The sequence below is a fragment of the Athene cunicularia genome (assembly GCF_003259725.1).
Source record: "Athene cunicularia isolate RWA chromosome 2 unlocalized genomic scaffold, athCun1 chr2_part1, whole genome shotgun sequence".
NCBI classification, from domain to species: Eukaryota; Metazoa; Chordata; class Aves; order Strigiformes; family Strigidae; genus Athene; species Athene cunicularia.
The window spans coordinates 82308819-82328547 of NW_020799095.1; the positions used below are offsets into that span (position 1 = coordinate 82308819).

General features: G+C 38.9%; 1 protein-coding gene across 1 annotated transcript in view; it reads left to right on the forward strand.

The window, feature by feature from the left end:
• The first annotated feature begins 313 nt into the window (after positions 1-313).
• Positions 314-19729, forward strand: part of RPRD1A (regulation of nuclear pre-mRNA domain containing 1A) — a 63704-nt gene continuing 44288 nt past the window's right edge. The window contains exon 1 of the mRNA XM_026841395.1: positions 314-464. Within this exon, the coding sequence (XP_026697196.1) occupies positions 314-464 (151 nt within the window). The remainder of the gene's footprint in view (positions 465-19729) is intronic.

Here is a 19729-nt window from a genome sequence, read left to right on the forward strand (position 1 = left end):
AGGAGTGGAGAAGCTGAACTTCCTCCCATATCCAGGTGGATCTGGAAAAAGTTACAGCAAGGTGCACCTGGAAAGGGGTTCTACAGAGAGGTGTGAGGAATGACTAACGTAAATATTGCATTGCCTAATCCTTCTAATGCAATCCAATAAGAACGCATAAACTATTTGAACAATAATACTTTGAAAATTGTTATTATTAATGACATGCACTTCTGTTGGCAAAGTAATAAGAATGTAATTTTGAACTTTCCAGATTTGTTTTAGCACAATAACTGGTGTAACGACAGGTAAGTGCTATTGAACTTGTTTTATGATGAGCGAATCCAAGATAAAGAGAGGTCAATTTGTAGCCAAAAATGATGCTAGCTTTCGTGATTCCCAGTACAATCACTATACAGTGAAACAGACCCTCTGTGCTCTCAAGTCCCCATTGTGGCAATCAAGGAACAATGTGTCTCGAGGAGGTAAGTGAGATTCCCCTTCCTAGCTCCACCTCTCTCCATAACAACAAGGAGTCCTGGGAGGTCAGCGTGGCCACATGTCTTCTGTTTCCTAACAGGGCAATCATTTATGGATGCTTCACCTTTCAGTAGGTGTCAATTTTTGCCTTGTTTTAGTGGAAAATATCCCCAAATTAAACTATTACAATTTATTTTGTTTTATGCAAATTAGCTAAGATAGTTAGCTGATATAAAAGTTTGTTTGGGTTCTGGTAAATCTCTCCAGTAAGAGTCTTAACCATCAGTCTCAAAAGGAAAGCTATGACACTTTTCATTATAAAGTTATTTTTAATGAAAAATTTACTTCCCTTCTTTTAAATTTTCACAGAAATAAACTTAATTCAAATGCCAAACAAATTATTTTTCCTCTTTTCCCCCTCTTTTTTACCTCCTCATAGAAGAAAGTGCTGCCTATCGTCTTCCCTTTGTTCCTTTACTTTTATATACATGGGAAATTTTTAGCACTTCCATAACTCTGGAAAAATATGTGAGTGCAGATCTGATAACTGTTTCAGAATTGGAGCAAGTTTGAATAGTTGTAGAATAGCAAAGAAGAAAAGTAGTTGGAAAAATAACCCAACCTAAAATAAACCTTGAACTTTGTTCATTTTTTACACTCAATGGAAAAAGTAGAAACAGGAAAAAATAACTATTTGAATATTCTTTTCTGAAAGGTCACAAACATGTGGGTGGAAAAACTAAAGTCTCCACTCTTAAGGCTGCAAAATCAAAGAAACTTCAGAATGGCAATCATTTTGCAAAATTATTTTTCCATGATTTGAACCAGGTCAGGACTAAATGTTCAATTCTGGACAAAACTCACGTCAACCACTGTAGTCATGTTTAGAGAACTTGTATGAATCATACTATGATTTATATCTTATTATGTGCAGATGAGTTAATAGGATGCTGGGGCAACTGTCAGGGAACTGGTATGGTATCTTTTATGTAGCTTGCCAGCAGGACTTAAGAGTTTGGATGACGTGTTAAAATACTCTTACTTTAAATCATAGAGATGCAGCAGTAAACTGAATAGTCCCTATCCAAGAAAAAAACCTGCCCAACTAGATATTAATGAAAAAATAATATTGAGTGTGTTCAGTCCCAAAATGTCCTTTTTTAATGAGTACAGATCCATGCAAGATGGGCAATTGTCAAACCTGGGATTTAGATTTCCTCAAATTTTGTCATGTTTGAAATCCAGAACCAGATCTGAATTACACAGTTCAAGCCTAATAAAATAAACACAGGTGAAGTCCATGAACCTTACAGAAATTAGTGGAAGTTTTATTATGTGCTCCAATGGAGAAAGAATTTCACTTCAAGATGCACTTGGAAACAGTGAACTTCATTGTATTAAAGTTACGCAAAAACATAAATGTGCATGACTGTGAATTGGTCCACAATCAGAGAAATGGATGAAGAAGGAACGGTCTTATTAACTTTGCCATTAAAGTCCAAAGAATATGTGTGTAGAATACATCTGTTACACCCAGGTTATTCTAGATGAATGAACACCAAGATTAAATCAAGCTAAATTTCAGAAAGCTACATGTATATGTGATGGCAGGAATGCCTCTAATCCTACATTTTCACTGCCAAAAGGATTTTGGAGTTCTGCCATTTCAGAAGGGTCATCAGGCAGTAGTATCCAATAAGGACAAAATGAAGACTCATATAACTGGATTATAACAATACATTAGCAGTTATTTATCATTATTCCTCTTAGGAATTCACAGCAAAACAATTTTTATTACAATGTAGAACACAAAAAATCCATGGAGAAATGCAAAAAAAATCCACTCTAAAATTCAAAACAAACTGGGTCTGGCTTCTGGTGCAAATAACTTTGTCTGTAACCTTCTTTCTGTCTTGTAAATAATAAACGTATTTCTAACACTTGTAGGATTTGGATTCCTATTGATATAGAACTCTAACAGCAAGCCATGTGTGACTCCAATAAGACATGATAATATTCTGTCAGCTCATCAGTTGGACCTTTATACTGGAAATACCTGGCTCAGTCACTATGTGAGAAATCATGCCAAGGCATGAAAATAATGTGATTCTTTTAAACAGAAAAGTTGTTTAAAATGTCCTATCCTGGTTTATAGGCCAAATTCCCGCACTAAACCATCCAAGAATAATTATAATACTTTGGAGATATTGGAAGGCAGATAAGTGGAAAGCATGTTTATTTTTAAATGGTATACTATATAAAAAGCATTACACGTTTCAGTACTTTTGACATATTCTTGTTTATGTAGAGTAATGTCTTCTGCAAATTACTTTGTAAATGCTAATCGATGTGATGTTTTGAAATCAGTCAGAGTCAGTGAACCTGGCAGACAGCTTCAAACTGTCTGAGTGTCCATTTAACACCATTTTGTGACAATGTATGTTGTGCCAGAGCATTTTTCGGGAACACAATGATTCATCCTATTTATCTAGCTCAATGTAATAGCTAACAACCAGTATTAACACCGTGCAGAACCGCAGCTGTTGTAAGCAGCACGTAACAGGACCTTGACTCGGCCAGTGTTAGTGTGGAGCTGTGTTGCTGCCCGATCTCTACCCAAAAGCACCGTTCAGATAAAAAGAGGCCTGCATGGTATCTGCCTAGCTCTAACTGATTAGGCAATTCTGGTTTCCACTGGAAAAAACAAGGAAGCATAGACAGTTACCATATGGGGGCTCCTACCTGAAAGCACTGCTAAATGAGACCTGACTTACATCTGCTCTCTCCTTAGGTGTGTGCTGGGTGAACCAGGTAGGTGATATGTGGAATGAAAAGAAACTCTCCTCCTCCTCCTGCTCGTCCTTTTCTTCTTCTTCTTCTTTCTTCTTCTAACATCAAAGAAACACTGGCTGCAAAATATAGCTAAAAACTATCTGCTATTTCTCACGCATGGATTTTTTTTTTCTTTCATTTTCTTACATTGAAATAAAACTAGGAAGTGGAGAAATATGTTTTTATTTGTGGGGTAAATCCAGCTTTCCTTCTACAGCTAGGCATGAAATAAATAGTACAATTCACAAAAGTAACCTTAGCATGAGCTGGCACTCAATCTTCTATACAGGTAAAACAAAATTCATATGGGAGTAGTATGGTTCAGCAGAATACGGTCTGCATCTACCCTGTGCATACATCTGCCTTTGACAAAGATGGGATGTGCTCACTAAAAGTAGAGAATATAATAGAAAATTTCCTCCTTAAAAGGTAGCTCTTTTTCACTTCGATGTAGTCTCACTGAAATTAATGGAAATTGCACATAAGCAAATGATAGAATACTTTGGCTACAGCATCACAAAGAGGAATGTCTTCTGAATGAGAGAGGAAAAGTATTAACTCTCCCAGTCAAAACACAGTATGTAATTTAAAGCAGTGACAATTTTTAAAGTAGGTTAAAATTGTTTTGGCTTTTTTTCATTTAAAACTGTGACATTTTTCCTTGCTGTTTCTCTAAAGTCTAGCTAGGGATATTTACAGAACAATTACTCAACACATAGTTACCAAATTATATATTTTCAGCTGAGAAATTTGCTTACCAACAAACACAGAATTTGTTTACCAAGAATAAGATAGTTTCCTTAGCAATAGTAATCCTCTAAAAACTCTTTGTGTCACACTTTTATCCACTCTGATATATAAAGTTTTAGGATTTAGGATAGGATGCGTCTCTCAAATTGATTGGTCTGGAATGATAGTAGTGTACACTCTACGCCTTCAGGTTGCAAGCTGACAGGTGTATCTTTTAGTGTACATCACACCAACCTTGAGTACTAGCGCTAGCAAAACAGGAAGAAGGGTGAGCATCTAAAATGATGTTATTGTTTGGGAATGAACTACAGGCCTTGGATAATGTTGGCATTAGCAATTTTTTAAACAGCAGAGGTCATATTCTGATGGACTAAATAACTGCAGTTGTTAAAGAGAGTGACATATTAAACAACTTAGGGTCTCAAGTGTAAACGAGTTAGAATTAGTCTTCCAGGTGCTCTGTGCAACATGAGTTATTTAGGTTACAGAGGTTTAGTATCATTTTAGTTTTTATGACAAAAACTTCTGTACCAGATGCATATAGACCAGGATTTGCCAGTCTGGAAAAGTGATGACAGAGTGGTGATAACAAGAGCCTGTGAGCAGCACTGGAAGGAGAGAAAATGAGTAGGAAGTGATTATTTATGGTTCCTTGCAATACAAAAAATAGGGGGAATTAACTGAAGTTATCAGCAACTTAAAAACACACAAAAGGAAGGAAGTTTTAACAGAGCAAAATTAAACTCTGGAATCCATTGCTATAGGATAACTGTGGTCATCAAAGTAAAATTGGATTTAGAAAGGAATTAGAAAAATTGAAGGAAGAAAATCCATCAAACACATCAGTGTAACTTCAGACAGGGAATATTTTGTTACTGAAATAGTATTTGCACACTCTATTTTAATAACAAAATATAATTTCTATTTGTGACTAGATTATAGCTGTTCATAAAATTGCTTCACATTTGATAAAGATATTTTGGTAATATACATTTTTATAGATCACCATTTTTAATATCTAATAGAAGATATTTCTTAAAATTACATTTTGAGGGTTGTGGGTTTTTTCTTTCTTCTTTCTTTCATTTTTACTACTGAATGTAAAGTGCAGAATATTTCTTATTCTTCCTTCCCCCTGATTTTTACCATTTTATTTCCTGTTTACTTAGTTTTTGTTTGGGTTTTTTGATTTTTTTTTTTTGTCAATTTGAGTCTTTTCCAAATATTTGTAACTGGATAAGAGCTACCACAAGGCAAGGAAACAGGGGTGGGTAGTTTTTTTATAGAAAACTGAAGAAAATAACAGTGGAAAAAAAATATATTGGTACCAATGTCAGGGGAAAGTCCTAGAGGGCCATTCCTAACTGTAGTCAGAAGAGAGATGCCTAAATCATCACTCAGTTATTGACAAAGAAGAAGAGACAGACACAGTCAAAAAAAGAATCCCCAGAGAAGATGATAAAAGTCTCTGGCCTGCTGGGGTCCTGATCTCAGCCTCTTGGCCTTTAAACCTCTCGCACTGTAGCTAGTCATTAGTAAACAGACTGCTCAGAAAAAGCAGAGGAGGAACACAACAAGAACAGGGCTGCGGGAGCCAGAAAGACTATGATTAATGATGTTCTACAGACATGCAAAAGCAAATGTACTCCATGTTCACAGCATCAAACTCAGTGGCAGTCTAACAATGATTCCTAAATTGTTCTCTTGGCACACGGCACATGGCTCTTCTAAAAATCACTTTACATTAAAATTCCTGGTAAACCTTTTATCCAGACCAGAGTGAACTAAGTGGTGAAGCTTGTCCTGGGGAAAGAAAGAGAGAAAAAGAGAGAGAGAGAAAGAGAGAGAGAGAGAGAAAGAGAGAGAGAGAGAGAAAGAGAGAGAAAGAAAGAAAGAAAGAAAGAAAGAAAGAAAGAAAGAAAGAAAGAAAGAAAGAAAGAAAGAAAGAAAGAAAGAAAGAAAGAAAGAAAGAAAGAAAGAAAGAAAGAAAGAAAGAAAGAAAGAAAGAAAGAGAACGAACTTAGAGCAAAATGGCTGGAGAAGTGGTGGAGGAGAAGGGTCCTGAAAGAACAGTGAACTTCATATATGCCCTGTCTATGGAGACCATCTTCCTGCCAGATAAAATTTGTATCTGACAAGGGCAAAGTTTTCTCCAGAGGCAAATGTGAAGGGTAAGGCTAGAAGTGGCAGGGCAGAACCTGAGGTGCTCCCCTGATCCCCAGCCAGTAGACCTACTCCTCTGACACCAAACCACAACGGCCCTGTTGCAGTGCTAGGTAAAGGTCTGGTTGGCTGACCCAGGGTTGGGAGAAAAATAAAAAACCCATCAGTTTTACATTTACATTCACCCTTCCCCAAAACCAGAAACAGAAAAAAATCTTTCATTTTTTGTTGTCCTTTCAAATTCCACCAAGTCTGTTGACAATGTCCATGGCAGAAAATTATCTTTGTTGTTTTCCTGTCATGACCTTTGCCAGCATGGCTATCTCACTGTAATGTTAAGGTATTTGGGTGGTTCCTTTTGGAAGAGTAAAATTATAGCCCTATCACACAGCCCTCAAATTTGGAGCCATTTCTACCATTTACTCTTGGAGCTCCCACCATCACAAGGTGCAATTCCAGTGAAGAAGTTTAACACAGAAAACTCTAAAATATTCTGAAAACAATGTAGATGCAGAATAAAAAGTCAGTAACTTAAGTTTTCAAGGTTACTCATTATTATCTTCAGCTGTTACAGCCCTGGTTAAAGAATAAAGAAGAAACTTGCTTTTTAATCTGCTGTCTTCAGGTCTGCTTGAACAGCCTTGATTTTCTTCAGGGATATTTTGTCCAAGATTGCTTTCAGGGTCTCTATTCTATTGTTTCACCATGAAAGCTTTTCCCTAGAATAGCTTTTCCCTTTCTTAAAACATAATTTTGCATTGCTCTGTCCAAGACACAAAGGTTGAGAGAGTCTCTGAGGTCTGATCACAGCAGTAACACCCAGTCACTCTGCCAGTGGGGTTGGCTAGAGCTGGAAGGGGATGGAAGAAACAAGCTCTACCAGAAGGTGTGATCAAATGCTCTTCTCAGAGGATGTTGCTAATGGGAAGGCTGTAACCCCGGTGAATCTGTAAGTGCAGGTAGCTGCAGGCAGCAGAGGTGGGGTCTCTCACTACAGTTAGATGGGAGCTGCTCACTTTTCTGTTTTTTTGAGGTGGATGCTTTGTTTTGGCACCTGCTTTCCTCTTGGACTGAACAGGCATTCGGGATTGACTTTCCAGGCATACTACAAGATCTGCCTAAGCTGTGGAAGGGGCTGCGATAGGGTCTGGAATTCACTGGTGAAGGTAATTAGAGGTTGGGATTGATTTAAACTCAGGCTCATTGGTTTCTTGTATGCATTTATGAGAGAATAAAGCAGACTGCTTTTTCTTCTCTGCTGTTTTCCTCTAGCAGTATAGAAAAGCACTTACAACCCAGAAAAGATCCATTTTCTTATTAATGAAAAAAAGGTAAAGAATTGATAAAAAGGCAAAATTTACAATCTATAAACAAGTATTTGCAGAACAGAGTGAAAGACCAACCAGTCATGCTATAGGCATCAACTTTCCTTCCAGCACTCCTTAATGAAAATAAAATCCAGTGGCCACATCTAACTTACCAAATGATAACTTGGAGCTGCAATCAGAGGTTCTACCTGGGTAGCACCTGGTGGCACACAAAGCATTTATCTGAGATGTATCATCAGAATCTCTCATTTACCACACACAGAGAGTAAAAAGCATTCATTAAACAAATAAGAGTAGAAATGGGAAGATTTATTCTGGAGACTGTTGAAAGAGTAACAGGAAAGCAGATTTTATTCTTATCAGCTAGGAAAACAATTGCAAAATATAATCTTGTTTTGCCTGGCTTGTATTTTGCTGTCTTTCTTTTTGTTTTTAGGATGATACCAGCTCTGACTTCTGTGCAAATTTTTCATTTGCTTTACGGTCCATTTTTTTTCAGAAATTCTTTCACTGGCACTACCTTTATGTAACTTTTCATTTCAAAGTTGATGCTTTACATTTATTTACCAATAAAATTAGTGGCATGTTGACTGATATTCCTTCTTTTTTTTAGTACTCTATTGGATAAATTTGACAGTCCAAACAGAGAATATGAAGCTAAGTGGATCTTTTTACAACTGACTGGAATAAATATATTGCTAGCAATGTACTGTGACAACATATAAGCTGTAATATTAAAGCTATATTTTAAACTGAGAGTAGACTGTAATCAACACCCATGATGAATGTAAAATATGTAATTTGAACCTCTGGAAAATATTTCTTAGATTATGCACAATGTAATTGCAAAACAGAAAAGACAATCGCTCCAATTAATAAGGGCTCATTTGAAAACCCTGTTCCTACTCCCTTGGCAAGGACTGCCATCAGCAAGAGCAAAACCAGGACCCAGTGTACCTCAATGTGCAACTCATTGCGCTGCAATGTCCACATCCTGATCAGAATAATAACCCCGACTGTAAGGAAAACCCCAGCAACGCTGGTTGAATTCCATATTATCATAAATCTGGTGGGCAAGACTATGCCTTTAAGATGCATGCTTGCCAGTGACTGATTGCACACTGATATCAGTGAAAGGCATGGGCTGTACAAACTGGAGGCGAACTCCAAACACTGCTGTGGGACTGCTATACACTGGTGGTGTTCTGCTGAGGCCACTGATGGTATAGGTACTGGCATAAAAAAGATGAGAGTCACCTTCGCTATAAACAAGAAACTCAGATCATGAGCTTATGAGTTAAAGGAAGAAAAAGAACTGGAGACCTCAGTCTCTCCTTGTCATGCTGAGAATGCATTAAAATTTCACTTACAATGCAGACCTTCCCCATTCTGCCACAAGCCTGATGGCCTCTTGATGCCAAATACTGTTTTCAGTGGTTTACCAACCCTCAAAGACTGAAAGCATTTGGCTATGCAGCTGATCATCAGAGATCTATAAAATTCCCAGTCTTTTTTGACTGTTAATTGAATTCCTATGTGTTAGGGTGAAAATAGTCCTGCAAGTCTTGTTTCAGTGCCTGACCGATTCCCGCTCCAAGCAGCAAATTGGTCTTAGGCTGGTAAATTTTCCACTTTAAAAGGTCAAAGTTTGTTAGTAGAGAGGGCAGCATCGACTTTCTGGTATTTTTCATGCTGAATGGCAGATGACCCCTAGGAACTTTTAGCAGGCCCTTTTAAGTCTTGAAGCTATGCCAGTGTACAGCTGACAGGTGAATGGTAAGGAGTAAATACCATGATGGTAGATAGAAAAGACACATCAGAATAACGACACCTGGCAGCCAGGTATTGCATCTTGAGAGGTATTATGTAGTAAAATGAGGTGCATACCATGTAGGTATATAAGATGTCAACTCAGGACAGTTGTCTGTGGTGTGCAGTTATCCTCAATGCACATAACAAGCTTCAGATTTAAAAAAAAATGGGCTTTCAGCCACTGGGGGTGTGCAGGGTGGTGGAATTTCAGGTAGTTTTCAGTACAAATCTTATACTAACTGGAAGCAAGCATTGACTGCTTGGGGTGAGCTAAACATCTTGATGATATCATATGAAGTCTGTTGGCATAGTCCTGGTACCTCACAAGACAAGTGGCACTGACACAGCTCAAGGCTGCTGGAGCTCCTTCCTTATAAAAGAAACAATACAGGTAGTTCTAGCAATAAATACTTCCCTGTCCTGCCAAGTTCTTCTGACACCATTTCATATTCATAATGACCAGATGACTTTCTGGATGTTTTTGGAATATCTGGGGTGGAAAGGGATGCTGAAAAGACAGTCTGTTGAGTACAAGCAAACTGAGATCTGTCTTAATACGGAGAAATTACCTGCTTTATGTGATCAGTTTTTGTGTTTTGAAAACAATATGACTCGAAAGTTTTGTTTCACCTTACTATAATATGTATTTATCTGCAGAAAATCTTACCTACGTGTGCCATGAGGACTGTATTCAAACATACAGCTGATCATCCTTCTTTCTTAAAATGCTTTGAGTGATTCCTAGGTCAGACAGATGGATTATTTCATTCACTTATTCATGAAACAAAAATTATTTTGATCACAGCTAATTAGGTCTGATTCAAAATACCAGGCAGTAACCAAGAACTATACAATGAGGAATTGCTTCTACATTATTTAAATATGCTTTAATTTTTTTTAATTCTTTTTTATCTCAGCCCTGAACAAAGATAGGAGGACTATCTGGAAATTAATTCTGAACTGCTGATGACCAGTACCATCACTCTGTGCAAGCTGAAAATGTGAGGAACTGCTTAAATTTACATCACTGATAGCAGGTTCCCCTGGCAGGGGACATTGTTTCTGCCATTTTCTGCCTGGACCACAGTGACAGCAGTATAACTCCAGCCAGGTGATAGCAGAAATTGTTGTGAGGTATAGAAGTTTACTTCAGGCACTTCATAGCAGTGGAGTTTCTTTTGCAAAGAAAAAACAGATTGTATGTATCTTAATGGTATGAAACATTAGTGTGTACGCATCTCTTGATCATACAAAAGAATACTCCAGTCCATAGCACTGTTATGTACACTTTATTGAATCTGTGCATTTTCTTTGAGGAGTGTTAAAAAACCCAGATTTCTACCCACACTGAAACTTGGTGAAGGAATTCTAGTACATAATGATCACATGAAAGTTCCGTACTTAAAAGGACTATGCAGGTCTTGGATTTCTTCCACATTCTGACTTTTAAGTGATCTTTGATAATCTACCTTGAAAATAAGAATGTATGGTATGACATCTTTTCAGCAACACATGTTATTGTACAGTATCCACTGGAAGGGCAACACAGAAGGGTGAAAGAATCCAGGAAATTTCTGGAATTTAGATACAATTCTTTAATACAGATGCTGGGTGGGTCAAGCACTGGAGGTGCCTCTGATGGATTCCCTAGATATCCTCATTGATAAGGAAATACTGATTGAAGATATGATATTCAATGACAATCTTGGCTGTGATTACCATGAGAGGATAGAGCTTAAGATCCCTTCAAGGGTGAAACCAGGGGTCTACCTGCTAGTCAGACTAACCTCATGCTTCAGGACATTTATGAAGCAAATCCTCCTGGAAACCACATCCAGGCACATGAAGGCCTACCACACAGTATCCTACAATATCCTTCTGGGAACTCAGTGAGACATAGTCTACAGAAGCAGACTACTAGGTGGTGAGCAATGGCTGCATCACCAGGCTCCATGGTTTGTGATCAATGGTACAAAGTTCAACTGATGGGCAGTCAGCAGGCGTGTCCCATGTTGAAGGACTTGAGGCCAGTACCAGGATCAATACTTGTTAATGCCTACTAATGACCTAGGCTAGGAGACAGCATGTATCCTCAGCAAGTCTGCAGCTGACAGCACATTGGTGGGCAGATGGGGAGGTGAGGGAAGGCAGTCAGTGCACTGGAGGGCAGGGAAGCCATTTGGATGGGCCTCAACAGAATGCCAGAAATGTCATGAAGCTCTAGAGAGAAAAGTACAGAGTCCTGGGACTCTATAGTGCAGGTGCTGCAATGTCCTGTGGTTGGGGCTCAACCAGCTGAGGAGAAGCTCTGCAGGAAAGGAATTGCAGGTCCTAGTGGCAGAAAGCAGAACTGGCATGAATAGTGAGCCCATGTGATGATGGAGGATCATCCCGTACTGGGCAGTATTACCACACCATGGCCAGGTTACGGGAAGGGATTCTTGCCCTCTGCCTGGCACTTGTGAGACCATGCCTGGACAACTGTGTCTGGCTTAGGATTCCTCAGTACAGAGAGAAAACCAAAAAACTGGGAAGGTCTCACAAAGGGACACCAGGATGGTTAAGGTGACATACAAACAGTGACAAGGGACCCGTGGCTTGATGAAAAGAAGGCTACAGAAGGATCTTATCTTAGTCTTCAGTTATAGAGAAGGCAGCTCCGTGCTCTTTTGGAGGTACACAGGAAGAGGCTGAGAGGCTATAAATGAGTTGCAGGGAAAAGGGGATAGGAATGAAACTGTATCTGCTATTTCTAAACCACTAGTGACACCTAGTTTCCAAGAAAAATAGCAGGAGCTACATTAGCACTGTAACAGAAAAATGCATCAAATTGCATTTACGATGCTACAGGTTTGGTAACTTGAAGGTTCTGGACAGCATAACCCCAAACTAATAGACCCTGATAATACAAATGTATGCAGTATAACCCTGCTCCAATAAAGCCCACAGAGCTTGCAGCTGTGGCCTCTCAGTAGAAGGCACTGATGCTGTAACCTATCAGAGGCACTTCCATGTCTGCGCCTGTGCTGTCAGACTAAATCATAAATTTCTCAATAAGGACTGACTCCCTGCTTGTCTACACTCTGTACAATCTTTGGGGTGCTACCATCTGGATCCTCAGGTCTTGGATTTGAAGTGGAAGCAGCTTACTCATGTGCAAGTCCTACTCCCACAGGAACAGAGATGCAATTGAGCCAGGTCTGACTTGAGCTGATCTGCTTACAGTACTCTGAAGACACTAGTGTACTGGGAAGTCCATGAGCCTCCCTTCCCTCACACTAGCCCAAGTTAAAACAAAAGCAAAGCAAATGACCACTCTGAGCCCTGGAGGACGGCCCAGGAAAAGGTCAGATTCTCCTTTTAGGGACAAGAGCAAATCTTGGAAATTCTGTTGGGGACAGAAAGTCAACATGTATGTGACGCAGAGTACAGGTTATGACAAACAGAAGAGGGGAAATATCAGACAACAATGCCGGTGGGCAGCCACAGTCTCCCAGTATTGCTACAGCACTTTCAGCTACAGCATCCTTACCTTGCTTCCAAACTTTCCTGTCCCCTCCTCACCATTTCCCAAGAGAAATAAGAATCCCACTTCCATAGAAATGAGGAAGTTTAACTGGGCAGCAGCTGTGGGCAGCAGCTGTGGGCAGATGTGACAGGATAGGAGAGTCACCTAGCAATAAAACATACGGTGGCCTGGACCACTACCAGACAATGACAGCGTGTCTGGTCACCACTTTATAAACCACAGATGTCTGAAGAAATACAGACTTTCTATTGCATTCACAGCTGCTTCCTGCACATAACTGCTTATCCATCACCAACTCTGATTACGTTTTGAGTTGGATATGACAAAACAATGGCACAGAAAACAAATACACCAGAGGACCATGTCACTAACAGCTACTGGCAAAACTACTGTACTTGAGTCATGTTCCTGAAGATGTTGCAAGCACAAACTAAGAATCCTTACTGCCTGCACAATCTTCCCTTCTACATCCACTCTCCTCATTTATTGCTCTTTCCTCAAAAATACAGTTTTGGGGTGAACAAATAAACTTCCCTTGGAAACAGCCACCTAGCACTCTGGTAATTCTCAGGTGTGCTTGTAAGGAAGAGAGAAAAGCTATATGCTTTAAAAAAAAAAAGCATGGATTTTATTTATGGACCTCCCATACATTTGGGAAAACTGTGACTACCAAAGTAATTGATATTTTTGACAATGTAAGTGATGGCTATCGTGTAGACAATATGGCTGATGGCTGTGTATTAACAATTCTAATAGCAGATTCTTCCATCCCACTCTGCCTGTTCATTGATCAGTAAGAGTTTGGGGGTAAGTGCACTCCAGAAGACAAAACATACTCTGTACTGGAGGATCACACTGACATGCAAATTAATCTGAGGGTGTTCTACATGATAGTAAAGTTCTGTAGCTGGACAATGTATTGTGCTATGTGGATCCAACTGATACAAGCCAAGCAAGCTCAGCCCTACCATGTGGATTTGTACTTGAACTTGTACAAGTAAAAATCAAGTTGTACAAGTGTGTTGCTCTGCAAATGTGAATAGTATAGTATATAGACATAGTCCAGAGCACTACTCTACCATCCTCCTGCTCAAAGCAGGGTCACATATGAGGTCAGACCAGGGTTGTCACAGCTTTATCCAGCCAAGTCTTGAAAATCTTCAAGGATGGAGACTGCAAAACCTTTCTGGGCAACCTGTTTCATTGTCTGACTGTTTTTGTGGTGAAAAAACTTTTTCTTTATATCCAGTTGGAACCTTCCATTTCACTTTATCACCACTGTTTGTCAGCCCCTCATCATGCATGTCCATGAATTACTCTATTTTCTTAGTAACCTCCTTGTAGGTATTGGAAAGCTGCCATTAGGTTGCCCCAAAGTCTTCACTTCTCCAGGTGGAACCAGCCCAGCTTCCTCTGTCTCTCCTTCTGAGTTCTGTGCTTCAATCATCGGACCATCTTGGTGGCCTTTTGCTCGACTTACTCAAGCTTATAAATATTTTTCCTCTACTAGGGGAGACCAAAACTGAATGCACTATTCCAGATGTGGTTTAATGAGTGCTGAGTAAAGGTGAGTAAGTGCCTCCCTCAACCCTCTGGCTATGCTTGTGGTAGTAGAGCACAATGTGCTGGCAGCCAGCATCTCAAAAACCATAAGCTGAGTACACAGTAAAAAAATATTGGTGTTTGCTTCCTACAGCTGAATCGTTTCTGGGACATCATGTCTTCTACTGGATCACAAAGGTGAATCAGACCATTTCCTTTGATTTAAAGTCAAATTTACATTTGCATTTTCAGAAATTTCAAGAGGTTCTTCACACAGTATATCAATACATTGCAGAATTTTCCTTTTCCTTGCAAATATAACATTATTTATTGGGCTTTATTACTTTTGTGTTGTGACTAAGAGCCATACATACTCTAGGGCACATATTAATGATCCATTAATATATTGCTCAGATGTTTAAAATTACTCAGTCTAATGTTTCTTGCCTTTCTGCACACCTGAGTTAATACATACCCTGGAGTGCTTTCTTGAAGTTACAGCACTCTTTCTACTAAGGAAAACTGGGACTTGATTGCATCCATATATTAATCACAGTGTATGTTTACACAGTATGACTTCACTTATAATGATGAAGAAGCCGGATGTACATAACTGTCTGGCTGAATGCCTGACTTAGGAAAAAAGGAAGGTTTTCTACAAACATCTTTACACCTCCACAGAGGGCCAAAGAAATCACAGAAATGCTAGAGATTTTTTTTTTCTAGATTGTAAAATCTATCTTTCTCCATAAAATATGGGAATGCCTTGATGGACCATATATATAGATATCTGTGATTTTTTGTGAGTGATTTTTGCTAATATCCTAAGTAGCAAATGATTTCTGCCTTTAATGAATTACATTAAAAGGTGAAGTGCTCAGGGGCAGGAACTCATGTGAAAGAACGATTATTCATTCTGAGGTTTTTGGCTCCAGTAGGCAGCTCCTGTAAGTTACTTCAGTTAACTTCTTCCTCCTATTTAAGTATTTTTTTGTTCTCTGCCTGAAGGACTTCACAGTGATTCAACTCAATTCATATTTATTTGCTTATTTATCTGGTTACTTAGTTATATTTTCTGCCAGGGATATGCCCTGTTGTCATACAGGTAACATATTGGGTTTAATGGTTCTGAAGAAACCACTCAGATGAATTACCATCTCTTAGTCAGGAATCATTTTACAGCTATATTTCAGGGTCTTCTTTTTGTGTTTCTCCATTTTTCATGTCTGTATTGGGATAAGGAAGTAGGATCATTTATACAGAATTGGGTCACGAGATACACAAGCATATTGTGACGGAAAAATTTGTTTAAGTATGAAACTTCAGAGGCTGTTACACTGAATGGAGTGGACACTTAATAAAAAAGAATTGATATGCTGGTATTGTATTTTTGAAATCCAAGTAGCAATTGGTATGATAACAAATTCTCAGACAAGAAACAAGATTAGAGAAACTTCATTTTTCCTTAAATATTATTGCATCTCCTGGGTGGGATTATTTGACAAAGAACTACAAAACAAAGATTAAAATGACAAAAGGCCAGCCAGATACAGAGAAAGATCTGGTCTGTTCTGATGCAAGACCTGGGTTCAGCTCAAATCCCGTATGGCTGATGAGCAATGTTTAGTAAACCAGTGTATATATATATAGATTGTTTTACTGCTCTATGTAGTGGTGTAAAGTAAGGCTTCCTAAACAACTCCAGTGAAGCACAGAATATTACTAAGGATAAATAAATCATCCAGTTACATCTCTGAGCTTCAAGAGAAAACAACTTCTAAAGGTGACAGCTGTTTGTGGAGAGTACCATAATGGAATGACCTGGAGGAAACAATGAAAGTTAAAATTGACTCTGAGACTAAGATATGCTCATATCAGTAAACCATGCAATGACATACACAGGTTCAGTGAATAGCAAAGTGGTCAGGTGGTGTTTATTTTTAACATAGTCTATACCTCTTGGATTTGTCAGGTAGAGTGCTGCTCTGTAGAGTAATAGCCAATTCACACTGAACTACATGATCACTGGAGTACAGTTTCACTGGGACTTTGCTCATTTTGCCTCTCTGGGCACTGTGTTAAACAACACAAACTGCCACCTTTGCCATTCCTTTGGCCCCATCTGAAAGATGAGAGATACAGACTCAGTATAGACAATCTGCCTTACCTATCTTAATGGTGATCTCATTTTATATTTTGCTTTTTCTTGACAGTTTCAGTGAAAATATCTAAACCTGTATTATCTTTGTTATCTCACATTAAAATGCTTAGAGATAAAAAGTCATGCTCCTGTCTTGTGGCAGTTTCATTTTGATTATGACTCCAAGAGTACCAGGAGCTAAGCCCAGCTAGATTGGGCAGTCCAAGAAACAGTGTGTAATGTTCTGATGATCAGTTGCAGTGGTTCAGGAGGAGAAAGAGAACACATACAGGTTTGTGGCTTGAAATAGTTGCTTTTGAGAGAGTCCTATAGTAGAGTCAAGATGTTGCGTGCCCCAGCACCTCAGCAGAAGCAAGCCTTCTCTTTGAATTAAGACTGGATAATCGAAACACTCAGATTTTTTTTTATTTTTTTTTTTTTTTTTTTGAGGGGGGGAAGCATAGAGGTAGACTGATGTGTTTTGTGGTTTTTTCTTTATCTTTCCCACAATGCACCATAAGCATTGCTACTTTAGACACATATCAACCCTTCTGGTGTTTAAACACTTCCTAGGATTCCTTCAAGGTAAACAGAACTTAAAAATTCCAATTGCTACTAGGGTTAAATTCCCCTCCTGTGAAAGGTTTTATGTGGATGTCCTTGGATGAGGAGAAAAGAGAAACAAAATATCTGCGACCAGCACATGAAATTGTAAGGATGCTGTACAGCCTCTTGGTGACTTGGTAAATTACATCTTTGAGCAAGCTAAAGCTTCCCAGTCCCACATTGTACAAAAACATCAGCCTAGTAATTTATTCAGTTATTGTCTTACACTTGCACGGGGCTCTTTTCTCCAGGAGCAGGAGAACACAGTGGCGTACCGCTAGCCCATGGAGGTCAGGCAGAAGGGAAGCAATGCAGAATTTTGTTCTTAGGAAATCAGAGGAAAGATGTTATTACAGTTTCAACACAGGAATGGGTGGAAGAAAACTTGCCATCTGTTGGCAACTCTGCCCCTGTAGGCGTGGGTGCATTCTTTAAAGGCAGGTGAATTAATTGTTTCTGAATGAAAGCTGAAGTTTTCAAAGCTCCATAGACGAACCCTGTACTGTGCATACTTTCTGCCTGAGAGTCACTTCACTTTGAGTAAGTCTCGCGGTAAATAAGCATAGCTTTTAAAACTAGATTACATTTATGATTACAAACTTAAATTGCTATGAAGATTTACGGGGAAAGTAAAATCTCAATTTTGCTCTATATTATACACAGAAGATAAATCACTCTCTTGGTATTTAAATGGATTTATTTACAGAACAAATACCCCAGAGAATTATTCTTGTTTGCAAAAAGTTCTGATAAACTGAAAGTGCAAAATTCTGGGATGAAAGGTGCAGAGGAAGCAGTAATAAACATTCCTACAATCATTGCTAAAATTCTCTACCAATTTCCTGCGCTTTTTTCTTATCTCTTTTGCTTTAACATCTAAATTTCACTGTTTGTTGCTACATACTTTTTAATCGTCTTGTATGTGAAATGTTTCTTTTTTCTATAGCTGCCCACAAGTTTCTCCTGCTAACATCAGAATATATGCCTCCAGAAAATGGTGCTTGGATGTTAGTTACTAGATTACTATTTATATTTCCTTTTTCTAATGCTTGCATCCATGTTAGCTTTGTCTTAATTTTACTTCATTGGCCAGTTCTACTTAATGCCAGAGTGTCCTCTGCTGTACATAGCAAAAATAGCAATAAATTACAGGTTCTTTCATTCATGATGATCAAAATGCAGTGAATTAATAGAAAAAGAGACACTGTAAGGATCTGTGCAGCTTCTCACTTAAATTTCTCTTTCAAAAGCATTTTTGCAAAATCCCTTCTGGTTCCCCCAAAATCATTCATGCTACAAATGATTTTGTAAATAGAATTCGTGTTAAAATCTCCTAACACTCCCACCTCACCCTCACCATTGTTTTATGTGTAAAGGGAAGATTTCACCAAGAACCAGTATTAGGAAAATTGCGTGAAAACAATTCTCTGGGACATCCCTGAATGTCAGGCATGAAGTTTTAAAATTATTCTACAGATTTTTTTTCATAACTAGCTTTCTGCTGTTCGGTGAGGACAAAATGAATGTGTGAAAGGTCATAGGAATACTTCATTGTAAGAGTGGATACTTAAGCATTGCCAGGATGCCCCAAGAGTAAGGTATATGCAGATTTTTCTAGTTAATACACACAACATTTTATAGAAATATTAAAAATACTGAGAAAGACATTAACTGCAGTCATAATTATTAGCTACAGAAATAGGATTCAGGATAGGCCTATAAGAGTTAAGGTGGATAGTTTTCTGAAAATACCAAATAGTTGGCAACATTTAAAATAAGAAGTGATGTCAGGTGCTTTTAAGTAGAGAAGAAAGGAGGCTGGAAATGTTCACGTCAGGACTAGAAATGATGCTCATGTGTGGCAGTATAGAACACCTTCCATGTACAAAAGCACTGGCTTGGATCCTTCAGCTTGAAAAATGACTGAAGATAACAAAATACAAAATCTGTGAAAGAATACAAAGGTGAGCAGAGAACCATTTTTATTCAGTATTTCCAAAACAGCAGCAGTTGCAAGGATTCAGTAAAGCTTTAAGATAACAGGCTTGAAACAACTAAGAGGAAACACTTTCACGTGATTGTATCATCGAACAGTGGACATGTGTCACATGATACTGTCAATGCCAGAAATTAAAAGGAGAGAGCTTTTAAATACGAGGCCAGACACATTTGTGGAGTATGCATCCACCTGCAAATAGCAAAATACGTGCATCCTGGGTCACAGTAAGTTCCTTAGCCTGCTAGGTGAAAGAAACTGGTAGGCCTTGGGGCATAATTTGTGTGGTTTTGTATGTTACTTCCCAGGGCAAAACATTTACGTATCCAGCCTTTAGTATAACGGCCCCTAACCCCGCTTCTGCTCGCCACACCCTACAGCCTCCCAGGCGAGGCGAGGAAACCTCTCAAAAGTCACTTGATAAGGCACGTTGGCCCACGCAGGCTTTCAGGAGTGCGGCCACCTGGAGCCAGCTCAACCGGGGATCTCGGGCTGAGGTAAGTCACCACCGAGCAGCCCCGCTGCCCGGTCAGCAACCGGGGGCCGGCAGAAGGCGGCTCAGAGCGGCGGCT